Source organism: Pistacia vera, unplaced genomic scaffold (assembly GCF_008641045.1).
Source record: "Pistacia vera cultivar Batoury unplaced genomic scaffold, PisVer_v2 Contig46, whole genome shotgun sequence".
Taxonomy (NCBI): Eukaryota; Viridiplantae; Streptophyta; class Magnoliopsida; order Sapindales; family Anacardiaceae; genus Pistacia; species Pistacia vera.
This window is the reverse complement of record NW_022196290.1, coordinates 499,575-518,701: the sequence shown is the minus strand read 5'-3', so window position 1 is coordinate 518,701 and position 19,127 is coordinate 499,575. Positions and strand designations below refer to the sequence as shown.

Genomic DNA, 19,127 nt, shown 5'->3' with positions numbered 1-19,127 from the left:
AGTAGACATGTTCACCAAGTCTATTGTTTTGGACAAGTTAAGGCTCTTTAAGAGCCTTCTGCACATTGAAGAAAATTGGAAGAAGTTTCAAGGCAGTAAGGAAGAGCAATGATCAAGTGGCAAGGTGGAGATCTGTTGTGATGTGGCAATTCACCTATGCCCACGTGTATAGTCAAAATAGAACTTGGGTAGTCAAAGTTATACTGCTAAAGATTAAGGGGCAATTCTATCATATCCAGTCTTCAATAAACCTAATCCAAATTAGGTTTTGCTCATTCTGTTTCTCTTGACCTTTCTCTCTTGGTTAACAAAGAGAGAAAGTTTGTTACGATTCTTTGGATGTGCTGGAAATCTGAAGAACGTTGATGGAATCAAACGGTGGTGGTGAGGAGATCTGGGTTTTACAGAGGGGTTTTGTGCACTGTATAAAGGGTGAGCATAAATCTCTGTAAGGTTCTCTATTCTCATAGTAAAATCTGCTTATTGCCCTAGAGAGTGGATGTAGGTAATCTGTAAGATTACCGAACCACTATAAATCATTGTGTCTTTTATTTTTCGAATTTATTATCTGTTTATTCTTGTGATTTATCTGTTATGTTGGATGTTTGGTTTGCTATTACATTTTCATTTGGTCTCTTTAATTACAACAGTACCTCAATTAAAAAATTGAAAACCTTTAGAAAATAGCAAAAACCACTTAAAAATACCAAAAAGCCCCTTAAAATATTAAGACTATTAAGAAGCCCCCTATAAATAAATAAAAAATAAATCTAAACACTTAAAATAAAATTTTATAATTTTTAAAATAAAAATTGATTAAATTTTATACTATATTAAAAAACTGTTTATCGAAGTCATCTAATAAGGTTGGGATTTTTTTGGCATGTACTTTAGTGTTAATTTTTTGAATTAATGTTTGCCCCAGAATTCTTCTTCCTCCTCCTCCTCCTCCTCCCTTTCTTCCTCTTCTTCCTCTTCTTCACCGCAGGAGTTTGTGGTGTCATGGTCAGTTATGGATCTTCATTGAACTCTAGACACAACCATATTGGATCCTTTTTATTTGCTTTTAAAAGATATGGCTTGAATGAGGTGTGTTAATGATTAAAGTAAAAAAAAATTGGGGGTAAAAAGGAAATGGTTATAAATAATTTTTTATCAATTATCAGCTTTTAATGTTTAAAATGAGACATATTTAGAACTAATATATTCTATATATGTAATTTTAATCTAAAAGAACTTGAATATTTGAGACAGCAAATAGTATAAGCTGTAAAAGAGATTCTTTAGAAAATAAAAATGAATAATATATAAGTTTCAAATGGGTTGAATCTATATTTTATTGACATAATATTAAACTATATATAATTTTTTATTATAATCTATTATATATATTAACTTTATAAGCGTGACGAAATGTCTTATTTGACATCCACCATTTTAGTGTAAAAATTAAAGTAAAGTGCATACTGAAAACAAACAGACTTAACAATAAATTTCAACAAGACAGCGAATTGTTATAATTTTGCAGCAAATCCTACAACGTTTTGATGAAACAAGCAAATAAATTTTGCTGCAACACCCAGCGAGAAGAGGGGCCATACAACCAAAACTCTAAATCTACAACCCCAAAAAATAAAAAATAAATTCATTTCTGGAAAGCTTTAGCTATGCTGTAGGCCGCTGCTGAAGCAATGGCACCAATGAAAGCAGTTTGCATAGCACTCTTGAAGGGCTGATTCCCTGTAAAATAACCCTTCGCAAACCCAAATATCAGCAACGCTAAAATGGTCAAAATCACAGATCCGACCAAAGCTTCTCTTGCCACTGGAATCACCATGTATGGCAGAAGTGGCACAAATCCACCCATTATGTATGATAATGCAATTGTTACAGCGCTTTGAAGGGCTCTCATCGGATCTGGTTCCTCCAATCCAAGTTCAAACCTGCAGAAAATTTTTAAAATTTTTATGTTCTTTAATTTCTTTGTTTGGTTGTGAATTTAATTATGCCAGAAATATTTTAAAGAAAGACTTACTTCATCATGAAATCAAGCCATTGTTGTGGGTTTCTCCTTAAAGCATTAACCACACCTTCATATTCATGGGGCTCTGCTCCATATTGCGCTAGAATTTCTGCACATTCAGCTGCCTCTGCAAGTAAAATAAATAAACAAATTTGAGCGTTTTACTACAAGAAAAAAGGTCTTTTACGACGACGCTAGAAGCCATATTCAAGAAGAAAGATCTTTTAAGTACCATATAGATTTAAATTTCAAAACTAATTACCTATGTCAGGGACATTGATGATCTCTTCTTGTTCCCTCTTGAGCTCCCTCACGTAATGATCAGCTTCACTTTTCGCGGCTAGATACCTGCAAATCAATATCGATTTTCACATTGTTAAACAGAAAATTCTCATATGCAAGCGTCCTAAATTTATAAGTAAATGAGAAGTTCCGTACCCGCCGAGGCCCATAGAGATGGCTCCAGCAGCGACTTCAGCTATGCCAGCAATGAGAATGATAGAGGAAGTGACGTCAGCGCCGGACAGGCCGGCGGCGAGGGCAAAAGGGACGGTGAGGCCGTCGGAGACACCGATGATAATGTCGCGAACAACCTCACTGGACATGAAATGCTTCTCTTCATGCTCATCCAACAGCAGCTTCTGCTTCTCTGGGTCGTCAGAGTAACCATTTCCATTTCCATTGGCTGCCATTTTAGAAATAAAAAATATGCAGTTTGTTGTTTCTTGGAAATGAGTTGAGTCTAGTGAGTGAAGAGATGGATTGAGTGGGGGATTTATATAGGGAAAGCAAGTTAATGGTGAGTGTCTTGTGCATAAAATTGTGAAAATTAATGCCGGGAAATTTTATTAATTAAAGTTTCAATATGGGTCATTCCATCCTCCCATTGCTTAGTTTGCTGCTGCCAAACTGGGGAAAGGGGAGAACCACATTTTCCCACCCAAGGTTTGGCAAAACGACCTTTCCCACCCTTCAAGTTTCAAAATGACACTTCCCCGCCTTTCGTTAAATTCTGTTATGTCTTCCATTAATATTTTACTAAAAAGATAAAAATACCCTTAAACATTTGATTTTATAAATTTCATATTTTTTTTTAATTAGCCAAAAAGTCAAAAAATAAAAAATTGTTAGTCCCACTTACAAAGTTAAGAGTAATATTAAAATTAAATAACCTTAATATTTGTTTATTTATTTATTTATAATATCATCAATATCTCATCACTGTTATTCAACAATCTACTAAATTTATAATGCTTTGCATAATATAACATTTTTTATTTTTACTAATTAATAGGGGTGCTCAAAAGAATCGATTGGAACTGGAACTGACAGATATCCGGGGTTTGGTTCTAGTTCCTACCTAGAACCGGCCATCAACGGGTAGGTTCCAATTCCAAATTTTTGGAACCGTCACTGTGCGGTTCTGGTTCCTACAGCTAGGAATCAGAACCGGGAACCGGGACTACTAATATAAAATAAAATTAAAGAGTAGAGTGGTTAATAAAAACTTTTGTAGAAAAAGTAATGCAAATACATTTATATTTATATTTCATAATATTTAAAGTAAGTTGGCTTGACTTTTGAGAATCTACTTTTACAAAGTAATGGAGTTTGTAATTTTGAATTTGTAATTTTATTTTTGTTATCAAGTGCCAGGTGGGGGGGTATTTCTAAGTTTTTAAGGGTTTTTTTGCCATTTAAAAAACTTTTGGGGGTAATTGAATTTTACAGGGTACCCGGAACCAGAACTTTTATTACAGGTTCTGGTTATGGGTACCCTGTTATTTATTTATTTATAATATCATCAATATCACATCACTGTTATTCAATAATCTACTAAATTTATAATGTTTTGCATAATATAATATTTTTCATTTTTACTAATTAGCGTAGAAAATTAATATTCCTAATTAATTAAATAAACAAAGGAAAAAAATATATATTTACACTTGAACTAATAAATGATCAGGTAAAGACTTTGATTTAACTAAATTTTAATTTATAATAAACTATTTAAGGATATTTTTATTTTTTTCAGAAAATACTAACAAAACTTGACGAAGGGTGGGAAAGTATCATTTTGAAACTTGACAAGTGAAAAAGTGTCGTTTCACCAAACATTGGGTGGGAAAATGTCATTCTCCCATGAGAAAAGTCAAAAGTTGTATTCACTTTGGATTCATTCTTAGCAACATTTCTTTTTAATTTGTATGAAAAAGTGTTTGCGAAATTTTATCATTTTTTTTTTATATCAGTAAATAAAATAATTTGGTTACAATATTTAACAGAAAATTAAATAATTTAGATGATTAAGGTAAAAAGTAGATTAATCAAGTGTTTAGTGATGATTGAGGCAATTTTAATTAGAGACTAGGCGTGTGTGCGGCACAAGCCTCGTGAAAAAAGTGAAAGGATAAGAAGAAGTTGAACAAAAAAAGCACTTTTCCAGTTGTTGTTTGGCTTTTTTATCTTAGGCGTGTGTTTGCCACACACACCTCGTACGTACATATACCAACCACCAATAGTAATATTTTTCAAAACCAAAACAGCAAAAATAAATTAAGTCTAGTAATTTTTTTTTTTTTTTGAGATAATTTAAAATTAAACTCTTTCACTTAGTTTTAAAAATATTATTAAAAAATCCTTAGTTATAAAATTATCCTACAATTACGAAAAAAAAAAAAAAACCTAAAAAATATAAAAGAATCTCTTTAGAAAACAAACAGTACCTTACAAAATTATGAAAAAATTTTATTTAATATTTTCTGAACGAATAAGATGAGTTAATTTTAAATGAAATAAACTTATTAGTTTTGTTTTAAGATTAATTTTTAATAATTTTATTGTGTATTTAATGTTGTTTAAAATTCTTTTGTGTTATTTAATTATTGAGTTGGAATGAAAGAGTCAATTTTGTGAAGGAATTGATGAAGATAAAGTCGTGTATCATGTGTGAAAAAAAAAAAAAAAAAAAGAATTTTGCTTTTTGTAGTGTGAAAAGAAAACACAAACAGCTTCTAGAAATAAAGGAAATGATTCTGTCCATGTAAGTAGCACAGTGAATACTGACAAGCCATCATTATTTCAATTTGCAAATGGGTTTCATACTGAACTACCCATGTGGATATGGGTGTCCTTAGATATCTTGCTTTTCTTCTTTCTTTCATTTACAATAGAATATATATATATATCATTTTTATAAACATACATAAAACTTATTTGAATTATTTAATAATTAAGTCTCTAAGTATTTTCAGATTGTTATAAAATTATAAATAAGTTATTTACGTTTATTGTGGGCCTATAAGCTTTTATCAGTTTATTTGAAATATTGAAAATATTTGTATGTTATTTTTTTAAATTAAATTTTATATTTTATTGTATATTAAATTCTTTTGGTAATTTAAGACTATATTAAGTTCTTTTGTATCTTTTTAACCACACAACTGACAAATTTTTTAATATAAACTCTATTTGAAGAAACCTTACCAAATAAGTCTTTAATTCTACACGAGAAATTAAGTATACTCGTATGATAAAACATTATTAGTTATATCTTTATTTCACATTTGAGTCAAATTCCACTTCAGAACTTATTTATTTATTATCATTATGTAAATTGAAATTAATACAATTTCTATCTTAAAAAAATTAGATGAAACAGATATATAATATCGATTATAAAAAGTAATGAAGATTTGATATTAAAGAAGAGGAAAACATATCAAAAGTTGGCATATACTTATAATGCCACCACCCACCCAAAAACTAAATAAAGAAGAAGAAGAGTAAAAGCAAATTAGGTCACTCCATATATTTTGCGATCAAAATTTATGAAAAAGTCTTATTCACTTTTTTCCCACCCATAAAAAAGAAAAAACTTTTTTGTTTCTGCAACAAGTAGCATGAACACCTACCAGAGAGAGAGAGAGAGAGAGAGAGAAAAGAAAGATAAAGATCCCAATTCTCAGAAGAATCTAATACAGTACGTTAGACAGCAGGAGAAAGAGGTAGCATGGAGCATGAGGAGGCCAAAGTGCCTGTTAAAGCTGTGGTTATTATTAGATTTTTGTATGCTTTTTCTCTGTAGATAATTGATCACTATTCTATTTTGTTTTTTTCTAATATTGCTTATGGCAACCACACGGACCCCATTAAAGAAGATGAAAAAGAGAGATTATTCTACACGAATTGGTCCATGGGCATGGCTTTTGGCTTCTTCTGTTGTATATTGGTCATGCCCATGCACTGCCAAATGCTGACTTATTGACAAGGCCAATAAGTTTGAACCACGCGCGACCTGGGTCCCTGCTTCCTTTATTCACTTAACTTTAAAGGTTGATTTTGACAACACAATGATATCTTGTTCTTGTATATTAGAATGTACGAGTTTTGCTTTCTTATGTTCTTCTCTTCTTCCCCCTAGGGTTCTCTCAACACTCATATTCTTTTCATTCAGGACTCTTCTGTTCATAATAAGACAAAGGCAATACGTGCAATAAGTAATGTAATTGCTTATCCAATATTTCTTCTTTTAAGAGAGAAGTCTGTATAAATATTGTGCGTATATTAATGTGGTATGTTATATTTTTGTTTTATTAAAAAAAAAATTATTTTATTGGATATGTATAACATGATGTAATTGATATATGATAAATGAATGAATGTCTTTCATACATATGATAAATGTGTATATATATTCATCTAATTGCGAGTGTACATATTTCGTACTTTAAAATGACGTGGTGGGATTGGACTTAGGTACATGTGTTCATCCCCCTAATTTTTTTTTTTATTATTTTAGTAAATGCTTTATGGATGATAAATGAATGAAAAATCTTGAGATATTGAAGTGCATGTACATTTATCTAATTAGTACATATATACATGTTATACACTTTTATATGGAATTCTATGTTAGACAAACAACTATAGAGTTAGTCATACTCAGAAGTCTTGTGTTCAAGTCGCAGGAGAGACAATTATCGGATTTGTAAAAAAAAAAAAAAAAAAATTGATTAAATTTTCAAAATGTATTTGACATCTAAAAGAGATTACTTATTAATTTAGAAATTAAGAAAACTATGTAAGCTAATGGAACCCACTATATGCAATAAATTAATTCAAAAAGACTTGTAGATTTTCAAATAGAACTTTTGGAAAGTGCATGCACCCTCATAATTAGAAATTAAGAAAGTTATATAAAGCTTTAATTTTTAATTATCTTGATTCTAGAAACATAATTATAAATTAGTAGGTAAATATGATTATATTCATTGCTTCATTAATTAAGCACTTAAAATATTTTTAATTGTGTACGTGCAATATAAAAATGCTTTCCTGATAAGAATAATCAAATAACCCATTTAAAACTATTTCTTTAGGATAATTTAATTTTATGGAATTATAGAAGTATGCAACCTCATTAATCGGTCACATTCATAAACTTGCTAAATTCATTATAAGGGGGAACATTGATTGACTAACGTTTTCTATAGTGAATATATAGAGATTCAACTTGATCTACTTTTCATACTTTTGGAAGACAAATCGAATTCCTTTATGCAATTGAATTATGTAGTGAAAGATCGATTCAACAAAGTAGTAACCAAAATTGATCCATAATTAATTAATAATAAATCATGCATGGTTTAAATGCATTATTAATTTATTAATTATAACACTAATCATATTTTTTGTTCAAAAGAAAAAAAAAGAGAGAATTATATTCTTCTTATTATTCCAACTTTATAAAAGTGGGATAGTGGGGCTACTCATATAATAATGATGACCAATTATATCATATCTTATGACAAGAATATGGAAAATTGAATCATAAAGTGTTAGGTCCAAATTTACAAAATTACCCAATTAATTAATTGATTAATTCGACTTTAGTTTGTATTATTTCTACCTACAAAGTTGAGTGGAGAGACGCATGCTTTATAGTTGTAGGCTTAAAGGGTGATCTAAGTTTAAAAAATTGGATAAATTATAAATGTATATTTAGGTTTGTGGAGGACACGAATTTGTTAGTTTAAATTATTTTGTCTGAAGATATTTTTGAAAGGTGGGTATCAAATTAGCCAATAATTGTTTTGGATATCTTTATCAAATCAGAGATCAAGTATAGATTATTAAGAAATAAATAAATAAGATATGAGAGCTCTATTTACCATTTTTTTTTGTTTGTAATAATGATGTCCGAACTAGTTTGCGTACACTTCAATTAATTTCCTTGTTTCTTGCAAACATCATGTATTTTGGATGGAGATACCCCATTTGTAGATTAATATCTATTATTTACAATATCATGAGGAGTGATTGCATCCCTTATAATAGTCAAACAAACAAACTTAAATATAATTTTAGAATCATCCGTATCTTTCATTATAATAATGTCTATGCGTAAGTTAATTCAGACATTTTGGTTGCAAAAAAAACTAACTATATTGTTAGCATTAAACATTAGAACAGTAATGAAATGTAAGCGAAAAATCTTACCAAAATATAAAATTCTATGATCTTTAGCATAGTGGTGGCCGGCCCTTGAACAAATGAATAATGAGTTGAATACGACAATGAAACTTTAAAAATTTCATGGATATTGTGAATATGATTATACGAGCAAAATGGAGTCCCAACTCTTGAACCCAAGTGTCAAATAGTCAAGCATTGCTGCACCAATTTAAGATACACAAAATTTAAAAGGGCTCCACAGACGATGATTGTGTATCCCACTCAAATTATAGACAAGAAACTTCGCTAAAATAAAGGAGAAGAAGATGAAGATGAAGAGCTTGGTGCATGATTCCCTTTACACTCAACGAATAATAATAATCTAAAGAGGTAGGCATGTGCCTGCCACACACCCCCATTTTCTTGAGCCCAGTGATCCAATTTTGTGCCTTTTTTCTTTTTGCATTTTTGGTATGGCCATGAAAGGAGGATAAGGGTTTGAAGTTTGAATATCCAAATGTATTGCAATGACAAAGCACAATTGGTAACCAGAGATCCTCATAGGATTCTGCTACTGTATCATGATAAGACTTTTGTTATTGTAAAGAACGATGTTTTCAAACTGTGGTAAGATAGATTATGGTAAATGGATGTTGGCTTAGCTAAAACTTTATAAGGTGATAATCATGTTTTAAGTCTTTTAAGAGGAATGTTCAAGAGATAATCAATATTAAATAAAAGAAATGACTTTTTATCAAAGTGAAATAGAACATTCTCTTTTTCACCTAAATTAAGCTTATAACTCCTCTCATACGTGGCATAACTTTTGCATTAATTTAGGGGGTGTTTGTCTAAGCTTATAAGCTGGTCAAACTAGCTTATAAGCTCTAAAATTAAGTTGACATATTTGTTTATAACCTTTCTGAGCTTATAAGTTGAGCTTATAAGCCAAAAAAAATAAGTTTGGGCGGAGGTACTTTTTTTTCTGCTGCTTATAAGTTAGTTTGACCAAGTATATTACTACATTATCCTTATTTAATTTTAAAATTCCATAGTATACCCTTGTTTAATGTAGTATCATTTTTAGTCATTTTATAATAAAATGCACTTATAAGTCACATTTTACCAAACACGTCAACTACTTATCAGTTACTTATAAGTACTTTAACCAAACACATAATTGCTTAAAATTTTAAATGCTTATAAGTTAAAATTAGCTTATAAGCAATTGGTGCTTATAAGCTAATTTTCATAAGCTTAGACAAACACACCCTTAACCTTTTAATTGATAAGTTGAGTAGTCTTTTTCTATTAAATATCCTCGTACTACAATTTTCAATTATTAATAAAAAATATTTTAATTTACTGTGTCATGTTAAAACATAACATATTTTAATTTTCCAAAAATTTTTAAAGTGATACCATAATCTTATAGTGTATTTGTATTTTCATATTCTTAGATTAAAATCTAAGGTACAACTTGATTATGGAATAATTGTGAGTGTGCTTTGAAGAATAATTTTCTGTTATTTATTAAATATAAGATTAAATTTTACGGGCCCGACTGGGTTTGCCTGGACTCAACCCAGGTTTTTTGAAAACCCAAGCCCGGATTTTACAAACCCAGGCCTAGTCTGCACGGGCTTTCACGCCTACCCGGGCTGAGGCCCAGGTTTTGTTGATAAGGATTTTTAAAATTTGCTTGATAGAGGTGAGGGCTAGATGTTATCAAATAGGGGGTTAATGATTCTGTTAAGGGGTTTTATATTATTTTACTAAAGAGTTAAATTTGTAATTTTATGAAACTTTATATATATATAAATTTAACACAGATTCTAATATAAAATGAGATAACAAAAAACAATGAAAAAGTCAAATAAAAAATCAAACTTATTACAATATATTCACTCTTCCATTAATTATATTTACTTGTATGACGATCTTTGTAATATATATATAAGTTTAAAAACATTAGATCTAACACTTTAGATGATTGAGATTTAATACACTTGAAAAATAACATAATTTAGATTCAATGACAATCATATATACTTTAATCCAACTGCTGAAAAACTAATATATATACATACCCCAGCCAGGGCTTTCCTGCCTAAACCCAGGCCTGATTTTCCAGGCCCAACTGGGTTTTTTAAATCCTTTTCTATAGCTGATTTAATTAAGGTCAACATTAGAGATAATTTATTTACTTGAACAATAATCAACACATGTTTTGACAGAAAAATCGAAAAGCCATTTCATTGTTAGGTTAGGCTGAAGGTTGCAATAAAATCACATGGTTGATTGAGGCAGAGCGGATATAAAGAGAAGATGTTCAATTCATCTAAAATGTAGATTATTATTTGGATATAAAACGAAGATCATTTGGGTCAAGAATATACCCATCATAGATAAATAAGGAACATACCAAATAAAATGAGAAATATGCATTTCTGCAAACCATTGGGACTAGGACACACTGATATATTATCATAAATCCTAAAGTCAGATAGTGGTGGCAGGCGCAGCAAGAGATGCAAACAACTCAATTCATACTCTAGAAGCCAAAATATCATTCAATGTTTAAAATGAAGAGGTGATAAGACCTACAATTCAACTCTTATCTACTTCATCAAATATGATCCACTAAATTTACAACACATACAAGTTCTAGGTGAAGTTGCTCTAAATTGGGAACATTTAAATACTCCCACCGATCTTGGTATGAAGGAATGGCATCACAAAAGTGTATATAACATACGAAATGCCTTTAGAACGAACCTACTGTTTGGTGGGATGGTGTTCATAGGGTTGGTACAGATCATCACAAATCAAAATCTACTACTTAGGATTCCTAAGAACAATAATCACAGAATCTCCTCTGAGAAACATCTTACTGATGAATCTGTCCTTGTTAACCGGGAGGGCCTTCTTCTTGCCTTTTCCAGTTTTTGGTACCTACAACAATGAAATCAGATATTATTTTAACATAGATATATGACGGCTCATTAAAAAAAAATGATCCATTGCTAAAAACCAACCTCAGTCCACATTTCCCTGACATTTTCAAGAACCATGTTGCAGTGGCGATCAAATGCCCTCACTCGACCAAGAAGCTTTTTGTTGTTTCTACAATTAATGAGCACCTGTCCAATCAGGTCAAAATATTCAGTTTATGATGACAGACTTTCCCTTAATAAGCCAACTTAAAATCATGAGGCAATCAATAAAATTACCTGGGTATTGTTTTTAACACTCATCATTAAAACAGATAGTGGTCCAGTGTTAAACTCCTCTTCCTCGTTCTTGACATGCTGCAGCATGAAAAACCGGGAATTAACAAAATTGCAACGAGGACATTTAGGTGGGTGTGTGTTGTGTTCAAACTACAAAAATAACTTACATCTTCTTCCATTGGCCAGCTGCATAATAAGAACAAGAAAGACAGAAGAAAGTTATGTCAGTAAATCAGCAGCAGTGAAATACTCATGAATTTAACAATTATGATAACTTGGCTAGAAAGGGGCAAATAAGTACCCCGTGTTGATAAAAGCAGAGAGTTCTGATCTTCAAACAAATCCTAGATGTAGACCTGGCAAGAAAATAACACAGCAAAACTACAAATTAAAAGCTGAAATTTGATAGTATCAGGATTGAATATAGTAAAGCAGTGGGAACACATTAATTACCATAGCAAAATTCACAAATTAGATTAATAGTACTTTCACATCACTATTGGTTATCAAGATCAATTCTGAAATGGAAATGTGAAAAAAAGCACATAATACTTATAATGTGCTCATGCCTAAAGTTAACTTATTAAAGTTATCTTTCACAAACAAAATTACAATGGAGTTAATATTAAACAACTCAACAGTATCTTTTAACACCATGAAAACATGCAAAATAACTCATTGCAGTTACAAGTGCAAAAAGTTACCAGGGCAAAAAAATTGCAAAAAGCATTAAAAAAAAAGCCCCAACCAACATGAGCCAAATTCAAATTTCAACTATAAAAAAGAAAAATTGCAAATAACGGTCTACAAAATGGCTGCCAATTATTGTTATTTTTAATAATGGTCCCACTCATCCAAACACTTCAAGGGGGGAAAACACAACATAGAGAACAACAGGACACAAAACACCCAAAATCTACCAAAGTGGTGACTGAAATGAGGACAGATCTTCATAAAAATTCTCTTCAGCTCAGGTCTCCATAATTTTTCAGCATTTTATACTCAGGAGAACGAAAGTTTTCATTTAAACATCATAAGAGAAAAGATCTCCGATAACAAATATTCACTTAACACAATTAAAAAAAAAAAAAAAAAAAAAAAAAGGAAAACAATGGGCGACATAGTCTTAAAGATCAGCTTTAAAATTTATAAAGAAACTATAATCACAATTTCAAACTAAAAATAAAAATAAAAGCCTCTTCAGTTCAGGTCTCCAATAAATTTTCCGCATGTAATATCTTGGAAGAACGAAAGTATAATTTTATTCATCCTCAGAGACAATTCAGAAATCTACAATGCTTGTTTACACACATTACTTAAAATCTTAAATAAATCACAAAGCCTGAACCCTAAAAAATGAAGTATACTGTTTTATTATTAGAAATTATAAAAAAAATAAAAAGGGAAACAAAACCCAGAAGAATCGAAGATGTCTCCAACAACATTCCAGAGCAAAGCACGAAAAAGAACTACCAAATCCAAGGAGTAAAGTTCAAGAGTAAAACTAAAGTAAACACGGTTGAAAAAGGTTAACTTCGAAGTGAACTCAACTGGAAAATCAAAATTCTTGTTAATTAAAAATAAAGAAACCTAAATTGAACATCCAAACCCATAAAAAAAAAATTCACTGAACAATAATAAAAACTGTTTCCCATCACGAGCTAACAAGATCAAACAACAAAAACACAGTTTTCATCACTTAAAACAATTCCATCTCCACACAAAAACTCAACTCACCGAGATCATAAAAACTCCAAAAGGCTAACAACTTTAACCCTTCAATCATCACCAAAACAAAACATACAAATCAACCCAAAAACTCAAGTAAGCAAAAACCCCAGATCAAAATCATCAACCAACCCACAACCTAAAACTGAGAACCCAATCAAGAAACAAAAACAAAATGAATCAAAATTCAGAAAAGAAATCAGCCGCGCACGCTAAGAGCTGGATCAGGTTAGCTCGCTACAGCACGTGAAATTAAACAGCAAATAAATCAATTAAAACGCCAAGATCGGAGATTAACGTGAAAGGTTTACCTGCTGAAAAACAAACGGTAAAGCGCTCTCTCTGGAAACAACTAGGTCTGGTTTAGATAAGCACAGCACGAGACGAGAGAGAGAAAAGTCAAATGTAATTATCTATAATTGGTGAAAATAAAAAAAAGGGGTGTTTTGAAGTCCACCAAATTGACAGGTTTTGGGCCTTATAACACATGGCCAAGTTATATCTCTAATTGATACATGCACTTGGGCCTGGCATTACTTGCAATTTATTCACAGCATTATTGATATTTTTACTTTTAACTGGTGAAAATATGTAATTATCTATAATTGGTGAAGATAAAAAAAAGAAGACTTTATTTGCACAATTTATTTTTACTTTTAACTCATCCAACTCATTTCATGAATAATAATTTTAAAATAAAATACATTTAATTTAGGAATGATTTGATGATGTGGTATATTCTTACCAAATCTAAAATACTCATTAATACATTGATCTCAATTTTTTATATATATATATATTCTTAAGGAAATTTTTTTTGACACCCTATTTGTTTACAGGTTTTAAGAACTATCACTGTTCTGCTCTGGAACACTTTATTCCAGTGTCAACCTTCAAAAAATTTATGTAAATAATGACAATTAATTTTATGAATATTATATTTGTAAGTTTTTAATATACCAATTGACGTAATAATTAACGAGAATAAATTTTGTAACAATCAGTTTATATACTCAATTAGTACATTCTCTACACTTAAAAAACGATGAAAATTCGAGACAGCATACCCCTAAACAAAATATTTGCAATTCAAGTCAACCAATTTGGAAAAAGTAACAGATTGAGACAAATCGTTTTTATATACAGTATAAATTAGAACAGAATTATAGTCCCAGGCCCAGCTCTTAATATTTTTTCAAACAAATGCCTTCACATACAGTTTAATGTAACAGCATCAGAGAGCAAGTCTCATTAAGATGCTGCAGTCTGAACCTACCCGAAAACGAAGCCCAGATTAATCCTGCAACCAATTTTACGTCTAAAGCTCTTGCAGATTTTGCGCTATATACAACAGATAAAATTTGTTTCCCTTTTGTATTTTATTTGTCTTCAATGGAGTTCATTTTCATGAGTCACTTATTGCAGTTGCATTTGCATCGTCTACTAGTAACGATAGCTGACAAGCGATCTGAAATATCAGTAGTATATAATTAACCTTCCGAAACCATTCAAATATAGCAATTCAAACTAGAGAGAATGAATCAGGCAAATAGTTATGGTGGGTGCAACAGATGGAGTCTTCAGGGGATGACTGCACTCCTCACTGGTGGAACCAAAGGACTCGGGTTCTTATAATTCCCTTCTCTCTTTTACTCTTCCTTCTCTTTGCTCTTTTGCACGGAATTTTGTCTCATTTTCTTTTCGTAGTTTCTTTTGTGAATTCTGAGTTTATATTTCTTTAAAAGATTATATCACAAAGGTATATAACCAATACTAATATAAGGTATAAGAGTAATAATGTTAATTAGACAATTGATTATCAAGTCCGTCCAAACATCTCTGTAATTGGGATTAATCTACACTCCAATTGAAACAAATCTGAGACGATTGAGTTTATGATCATTTTGTTTCTATTGTCATCAGGCATGCTGTTGTGGAGGAATTGGCAGAGCTAGGCGCCATTGTGCAAACATGCTCCAGGAATGAAACAGAGCTTAATCAATGCATAAGTGGATGGGTAAAGAAAGGTTTCAAAGTGAGTGGTTCAGTGTGCGATGTATCATCTCGAGCTGAACGGGAAAAGCTAATGAAGTAAGTGTCTTCACTATTTAATGGCAAACTTAACATCCTTGTATGTATATCAACGTCTCCAATTTCAAAAAGTCATTCTGGTTAATTTACTTAATCATAGAACTGTGTATATACAGATAAACAACGTTGGGACAAATATATACAAACCGACTGAAGAGTTCAATGCTGAAGATTTCTCATTTCTCTTGACTACCAATTTGGAGTCTGCTTACCACTTGTCTCAACTTGCACATCCTCTTCTGAAAGCTTCAGGCTCAGCAAGCATTATCTTCATGTCTTCGGTTGCTGGTGTTGTATCTGTAAACGCAGGATCCATATATGCTGCTACAAAAGGCAAGTGATTAATTGGGTTAATCATATTGCAAGATTATATAAAACAGATTTAATTTAGTGAATTATATTGATGAAGCGCAGTAGCCATGAATCAACTTGCAAAAAATTTGGCATGTGAATGGGCAAAAGACAACATTCTGTGGCACCTTGGTGCATCAGAACTCCCTTAGCTGAAGATGTAAGAATTGCTACGTACTTCATATGCTCATAAGCATAATCGAGTAGATTGTTTTGAATATATTCTTCCTTGTTAATTGATGTCAGTATCTGAGTAATGAGAGATTCATGGAGGAAGTAATACGCCGAACTCCAATGGAACGCGTGGGGGAGCCAAAGGAGGTGTCATCTTTGGTAGCGTTCCTTTGCCTACCTGCAGCCTCTTACATAACTGGACAGACCATTTGCGTAGATGGAGGCTTTACTGTCAATGGTTTCTTCTTCCCACATTTAGAAGCTTAATTACTAAAAGAAACAGCTGAAACGGCTATTGCCCCACTTGTTTTACTAAATAAGTTTCAGCAAGGACCAAGCTGTCTGTGATATGTGAAATCAAACTGGAAATTATTCTAATGAAATATTATATGTATTTTTCTTACCTTATTGATTTGTAGCAGCCACTGGTATATGAGTCATGAGAAATCGTTTTCATGATCAAATGCGTGTTTCAATTTCATTCTTGATCTCTCCTCTTTTACTTTATAATTATCGACAGCAATAATATAGACCAAATTCAGTATCAGCCACTTGTGTTTTGGTTTAGTGGTTAAGAGATTCAATTATTGAAGTATCCTTTTCCGCAGTTACTTGGAGAACTCTGATTCGCAACTTGATTGACGCAAGTTACACTACTGACTGGCAAATCGTCTAATCCTCAGTATATAACAGTGTATTACAACCTTAAGAAACATTCTACTTCCAATAATAGCAATTACTAGGTTTGACAAAAATGGCTAAACCTGATAGCTTTGGCAAGTCCAACAGATGGAGTCTTGAGGGCATGACTGCCCTTGTCACTGGTGGAACCAAAGGACTCGGGTTCTTATATATTCTCTCTTTTTTTTTATAGATTTCTACTTCATGGACCTTCATGATTGCCCTAACTAATGGTTTGTTTTTTTATCTATATTGTTATCAAGGCATGCTGTTGTGGAGGAATTTGCAGAGCTAGGTGCCATAGTATACACATGCTCCAGGAATGATTCAGAGCTTAAGGCATGCTTAAGTGAATGGGAAAGGAAAGGTTTCAAAGTGAGTGGTTCAGTGTGTGATGTATCATCTCGAGCTGAACGGGAGAAGCTAATGAAACGAGTGTCTTCTCTATATAATGGCAAACTTAACATCCTTGTATGAATATCAACTTCCCCATTTTCAAAAGTCATTCTGGTTAATTTAAATAATCATATGACTGACTGTGTATATACAGATAAACAACGTTGGGACAAATATATACAAACCGACTGAAGAGAACAGTGCTGAAGATTTCTCATTTCTCATGACTACAAATTTGGAGTCTGCTTATCACTTGTCCCAACTTGCACATCCTCTTTTGAAAGCTTCTGGAGCAGCAAGTATCATCTTAATGTCTTCAGTCTGTGGAGTAGTATCAGTAAACATTGGATCCATATATTCAATTACTAAAGGTTATTACTGAATTATATTTGTTTCAGTACTATAAATATTAAATACAGCAAATTAACATATACTGACGATGGTGAAGAATTGCAGGAGGCATGAATCAACTTGCACAAAATCTGGCATGTGAATGGGCAAAAGACAACATAAGGGTTAATTCTGTAGCACCTTGGTTTATCAGAACTCCCCTAGCTGAACCTGTAAGAATTACTTTTGTATTTAATTACTTGATATATGTGGTTATAAAAGAAGAATGTTTTGAAATATTTATTTTTGGATGTTTCTTAATGGATTGTAGTATCTGGGTAATGAGAAGTTCTTGGAGGAAGTAAAATGTCGAACTCCAATGGGACGGAATGGGGAACCTGAGGAGGTGTCATCCTTGGTAGCATTCTTGTGCTTACCCGCAGCTTCATATATAACTGGCCAAACTATCTGTGTTGATGGAGGATTTACAGTCAATGGCTTCTTCTTCCCAATTAAGTAAGCAGCAACCTTCTTACAAAAACTCCTAAAAATTATTAAATAAACCATTAAAAATCATGTCTTGCCTAGTTTGTTTTGTCTTGTGGATATGAACTATTTTATTTTATTTTGTCAATAAATGATAATAACATCTTGATAAAAATTGTACTCGTCTTATATCATCAATTTGATATATATATATATCGTGGTTAAACTTCATTTAAAAAAAAAAAGCTTTTAAGAGTGAATTTTATTCAAACTCGTTTATCAAGATACCTCATCTCTTGAGCAAGGGCGGATTTAGCTCCATTGAGTGTAGGCCCTTGCCTAGTTTGTTTTGTCTTGTGGATATGAACTATTTTATTTTATTTTGTCAATAAATGATAATAACATCTTGATAAAAATTGTACTCGTCTTATATCATCAATTTGATATATATATATATCGTGGTTAAACTTCATTTAAAAAAAAAAAGCTTTTAAGAGTGAATTTTATTCAAACTCGTTTATCAAGATACCTCATCTCTTGAGCAAGGGCGGATTTAGCTCCATTGAGTGTAGGCCCAGATTTTTTTTAAAAAAAAATTATTATTGTAAGGCCACAAAAAATTGTTAATTAATATATATACTCACACCCACTTTTAAATTTTTAAAAAATGAGAACTATTATACATATATTTAGATCCACAAAAAACTTGTTATTAATATGTATATTCCAAACCTACATCATATTAAAAGTTTAAAACTCTTTTCACTCTTTTTCTCCATGGCTTCACTTGTTTTTTATGATTTTATCCCTAAAATTTTTTACTCTCTCATTCTCTTTCTCTTTCTCATGTTATTCGCTCTTAAAATTTTTAAAAACTGAAATTATTAAATTTTCACTATTCAAGGTTTCATAATTAGCTCCGTTTTCTAGTTTTATTAATTTTAGGTATGTGTATTGTTTATTTCAATTTAGTTTATTTTAGGATTTTTTTTTTTTTTTAGATTTTTTATTATAATTTGAGGAAAAAATATATTAATCTTGTGAGTTTATTTTGTATTTTGTGTCTACAAATGAACATGCTTTCTCAAATTAAAAACATTGACTATATTTGAAAGGACATTATTCTTCACCTTTCATCCACCACTTTCATATATTTTAAACGTCATCGTTTAACT

The 19,127-nt window shown here is 31.2% G+C and overlaps 3 protein-coding genes, 2 non-coding genes and 1 pseudogene across 5 annotated transcripts; 2 read left to right on the top strand and 4 right to left on the bottom strand.

Moving 5' to 3' along the window:
* Window positions 1-1,630: 1,630 nt before the first annotated feature.
* Window positions 1,631-2,784, bottom strand: LOC116145105 (vacuolar iron transporter 1-like). The gene is made up of 4 exons (XM_031430549.1): window positions 2,462-2,784; window positions 2,286-2,371; window positions 2,036-2,150; window positions 1,631-1,943 (listed from the first exon to the last, which is right to left on the bottom strand). The coding sequence occupies exons 1-4, from the start codon at window positions 2,713-2,715 to the stop codon at window positions 1,646-1,648; spliced, it is 753 nt and encodes a 250-aa protein (XP_031286409.1). The 5' UTR covers window positions 2,716-2,784; the 3' UTR covers window positions 1,631-1,645.
* Window positions 2,785-11,012: 8,228 nt separating this feature from the next.
* On the bottom strand, window positions 11,013-12,074 carry LOC116145010 (small nuclear ribonucleoprotein Sm D2-like). The gene is made up of 5 exons (XM_031430464.1): window positions 12,017-12,074; window positions 11,883-11,901; window positions 11,716-11,793; window positions 11,521-11,625; window positions 11,013-11,437 (listed from the first exon to the last, which is right to left on the bottom strand). Exons 2-5 carry the CDS (start codon window positions 11,892-11,894, stop codon window positions 11,321-11,323), a joined length of 312 nt encoding a protein of 103 aa, XP_031286324.1. The 5' UTR covers window positions 11,895-11,901; window positions 12,017-12,074; the 3' UTR covers window positions 11,013-11,320.
* A 600-nt stretch (window positions 12,075-12,674) lies between these two features.
* LOC116145117 lies at window positions 12,675-12,757 on the bottom strand. Its single transcript, XR_004130359.1, has one exon. It is a non-coding gene; the product is annotated as a small nucleolar RNA Z159/U59 (small nucleolar RNA).
* A 152-nt stretch (window positions 12,758-12,909) lies between these two features.
* LOC116145116 lies at window positions 12,910-12,994 on the bottom strand. The gene has a single exon (XR_004130358.1). It is a non-coding gene; the product is annotated as a small nucleolar RNA Z159/U59 (small nucleolar RNA).
* Window positions 12,995-14,816: 1,822 nt separating this feature from the next.
* On the top strand, window positions 14,817-16,420 carry LOC116144934 (annotated as a pseudogene).
* A 330-nt stretch (window positions 16,421-16,750) lies between these two features.
* On the top strand, window positions 16,751-18,091 carry LOC116144933 (senescence-associated protein 13-like). Its single transcript, XM_031430363.1, has 5 exons — window positions 16,751-16,902; window positions 17,004-17,211; window positions 17,291-17,507; window positions 17,593-17,699; window positions 17,798-18,091. Exons 1-5 carry the CDS (start codon window positions 16,814-16,816, stop codon window positions 17,984-17,986), a joined length of 810 nt encoding a protein of 269 aa, XP_031286223.1. The 5' UTR covers window positions 16,751-16,813; the 3' UTR covers window positions 17,987-18,091.
* Window positions 18,092-19,127: the final 1,036 nt, after the last annotated feature.

Excerpts from the sequence above, each read along its gene's own strand:
- LOC116145105 (XM_031430549.1), bottom strand. The coding sequence starts at position 2,715 with ATGGCAGCCAATGGAAATGGAAATGGTTACTCTGACGACCCAGAGAAG. Across the intron at positions 2,372-2,461 it reads ATCTCTATGGGCCTCGGCGG|GTATCTAGCCGCGAAAAGTG; the intron begins GTACGGAACTTC and ends ATTGATTTGCAG. Across the intron at positions 2,151-2,285 it reads CATCAATGTCCCTGACATAG|AGGCAGCTGAATGTGCAGAA; the intron begins GTAATTAGTTTT and ends TTTTACTTGCAG.
- LOC116145010 (XM_031430464.1), bottom strand. Across the intron at positions 11,626-11,715 it reads GTGTTAAAAACAATACCCAG|GTGCTCATTAATTGTAGAAA; the intron begins GTAATTTTATTG and ends CTGATTGGACAG. Across the intron at positions 11,438-11,520 it reads TCAGGGAAATGTGGACTGAG|GTACCAAAAACTGGAAAAGG; the intron begins GTTGGTTTTTAG and ends TCATTGTTGTAG.
- LOC116144933 (XM_031430363.1), top strand. The coding sequence starts at position 16,814 with ATGGCTAAACCTGATAGCTTTGGCAAGTCCAACAGATGGAGTCTTGAG. Across the intron at positions 17,212-17,290 it reads ATGGCAAACTTAACATCCTT|ATAAACAACGTTGGGACAAA; the intron begins GTATGAATATCA and ends GTGTATATACAG. Across the intron at positions 17,508-17,592 it reads CATATATTCAATTACTAAAG|GAGGCATGAATCAACTTGCA; the intron begins GTTATTACTGAA and ends GAAGAATTGCAG.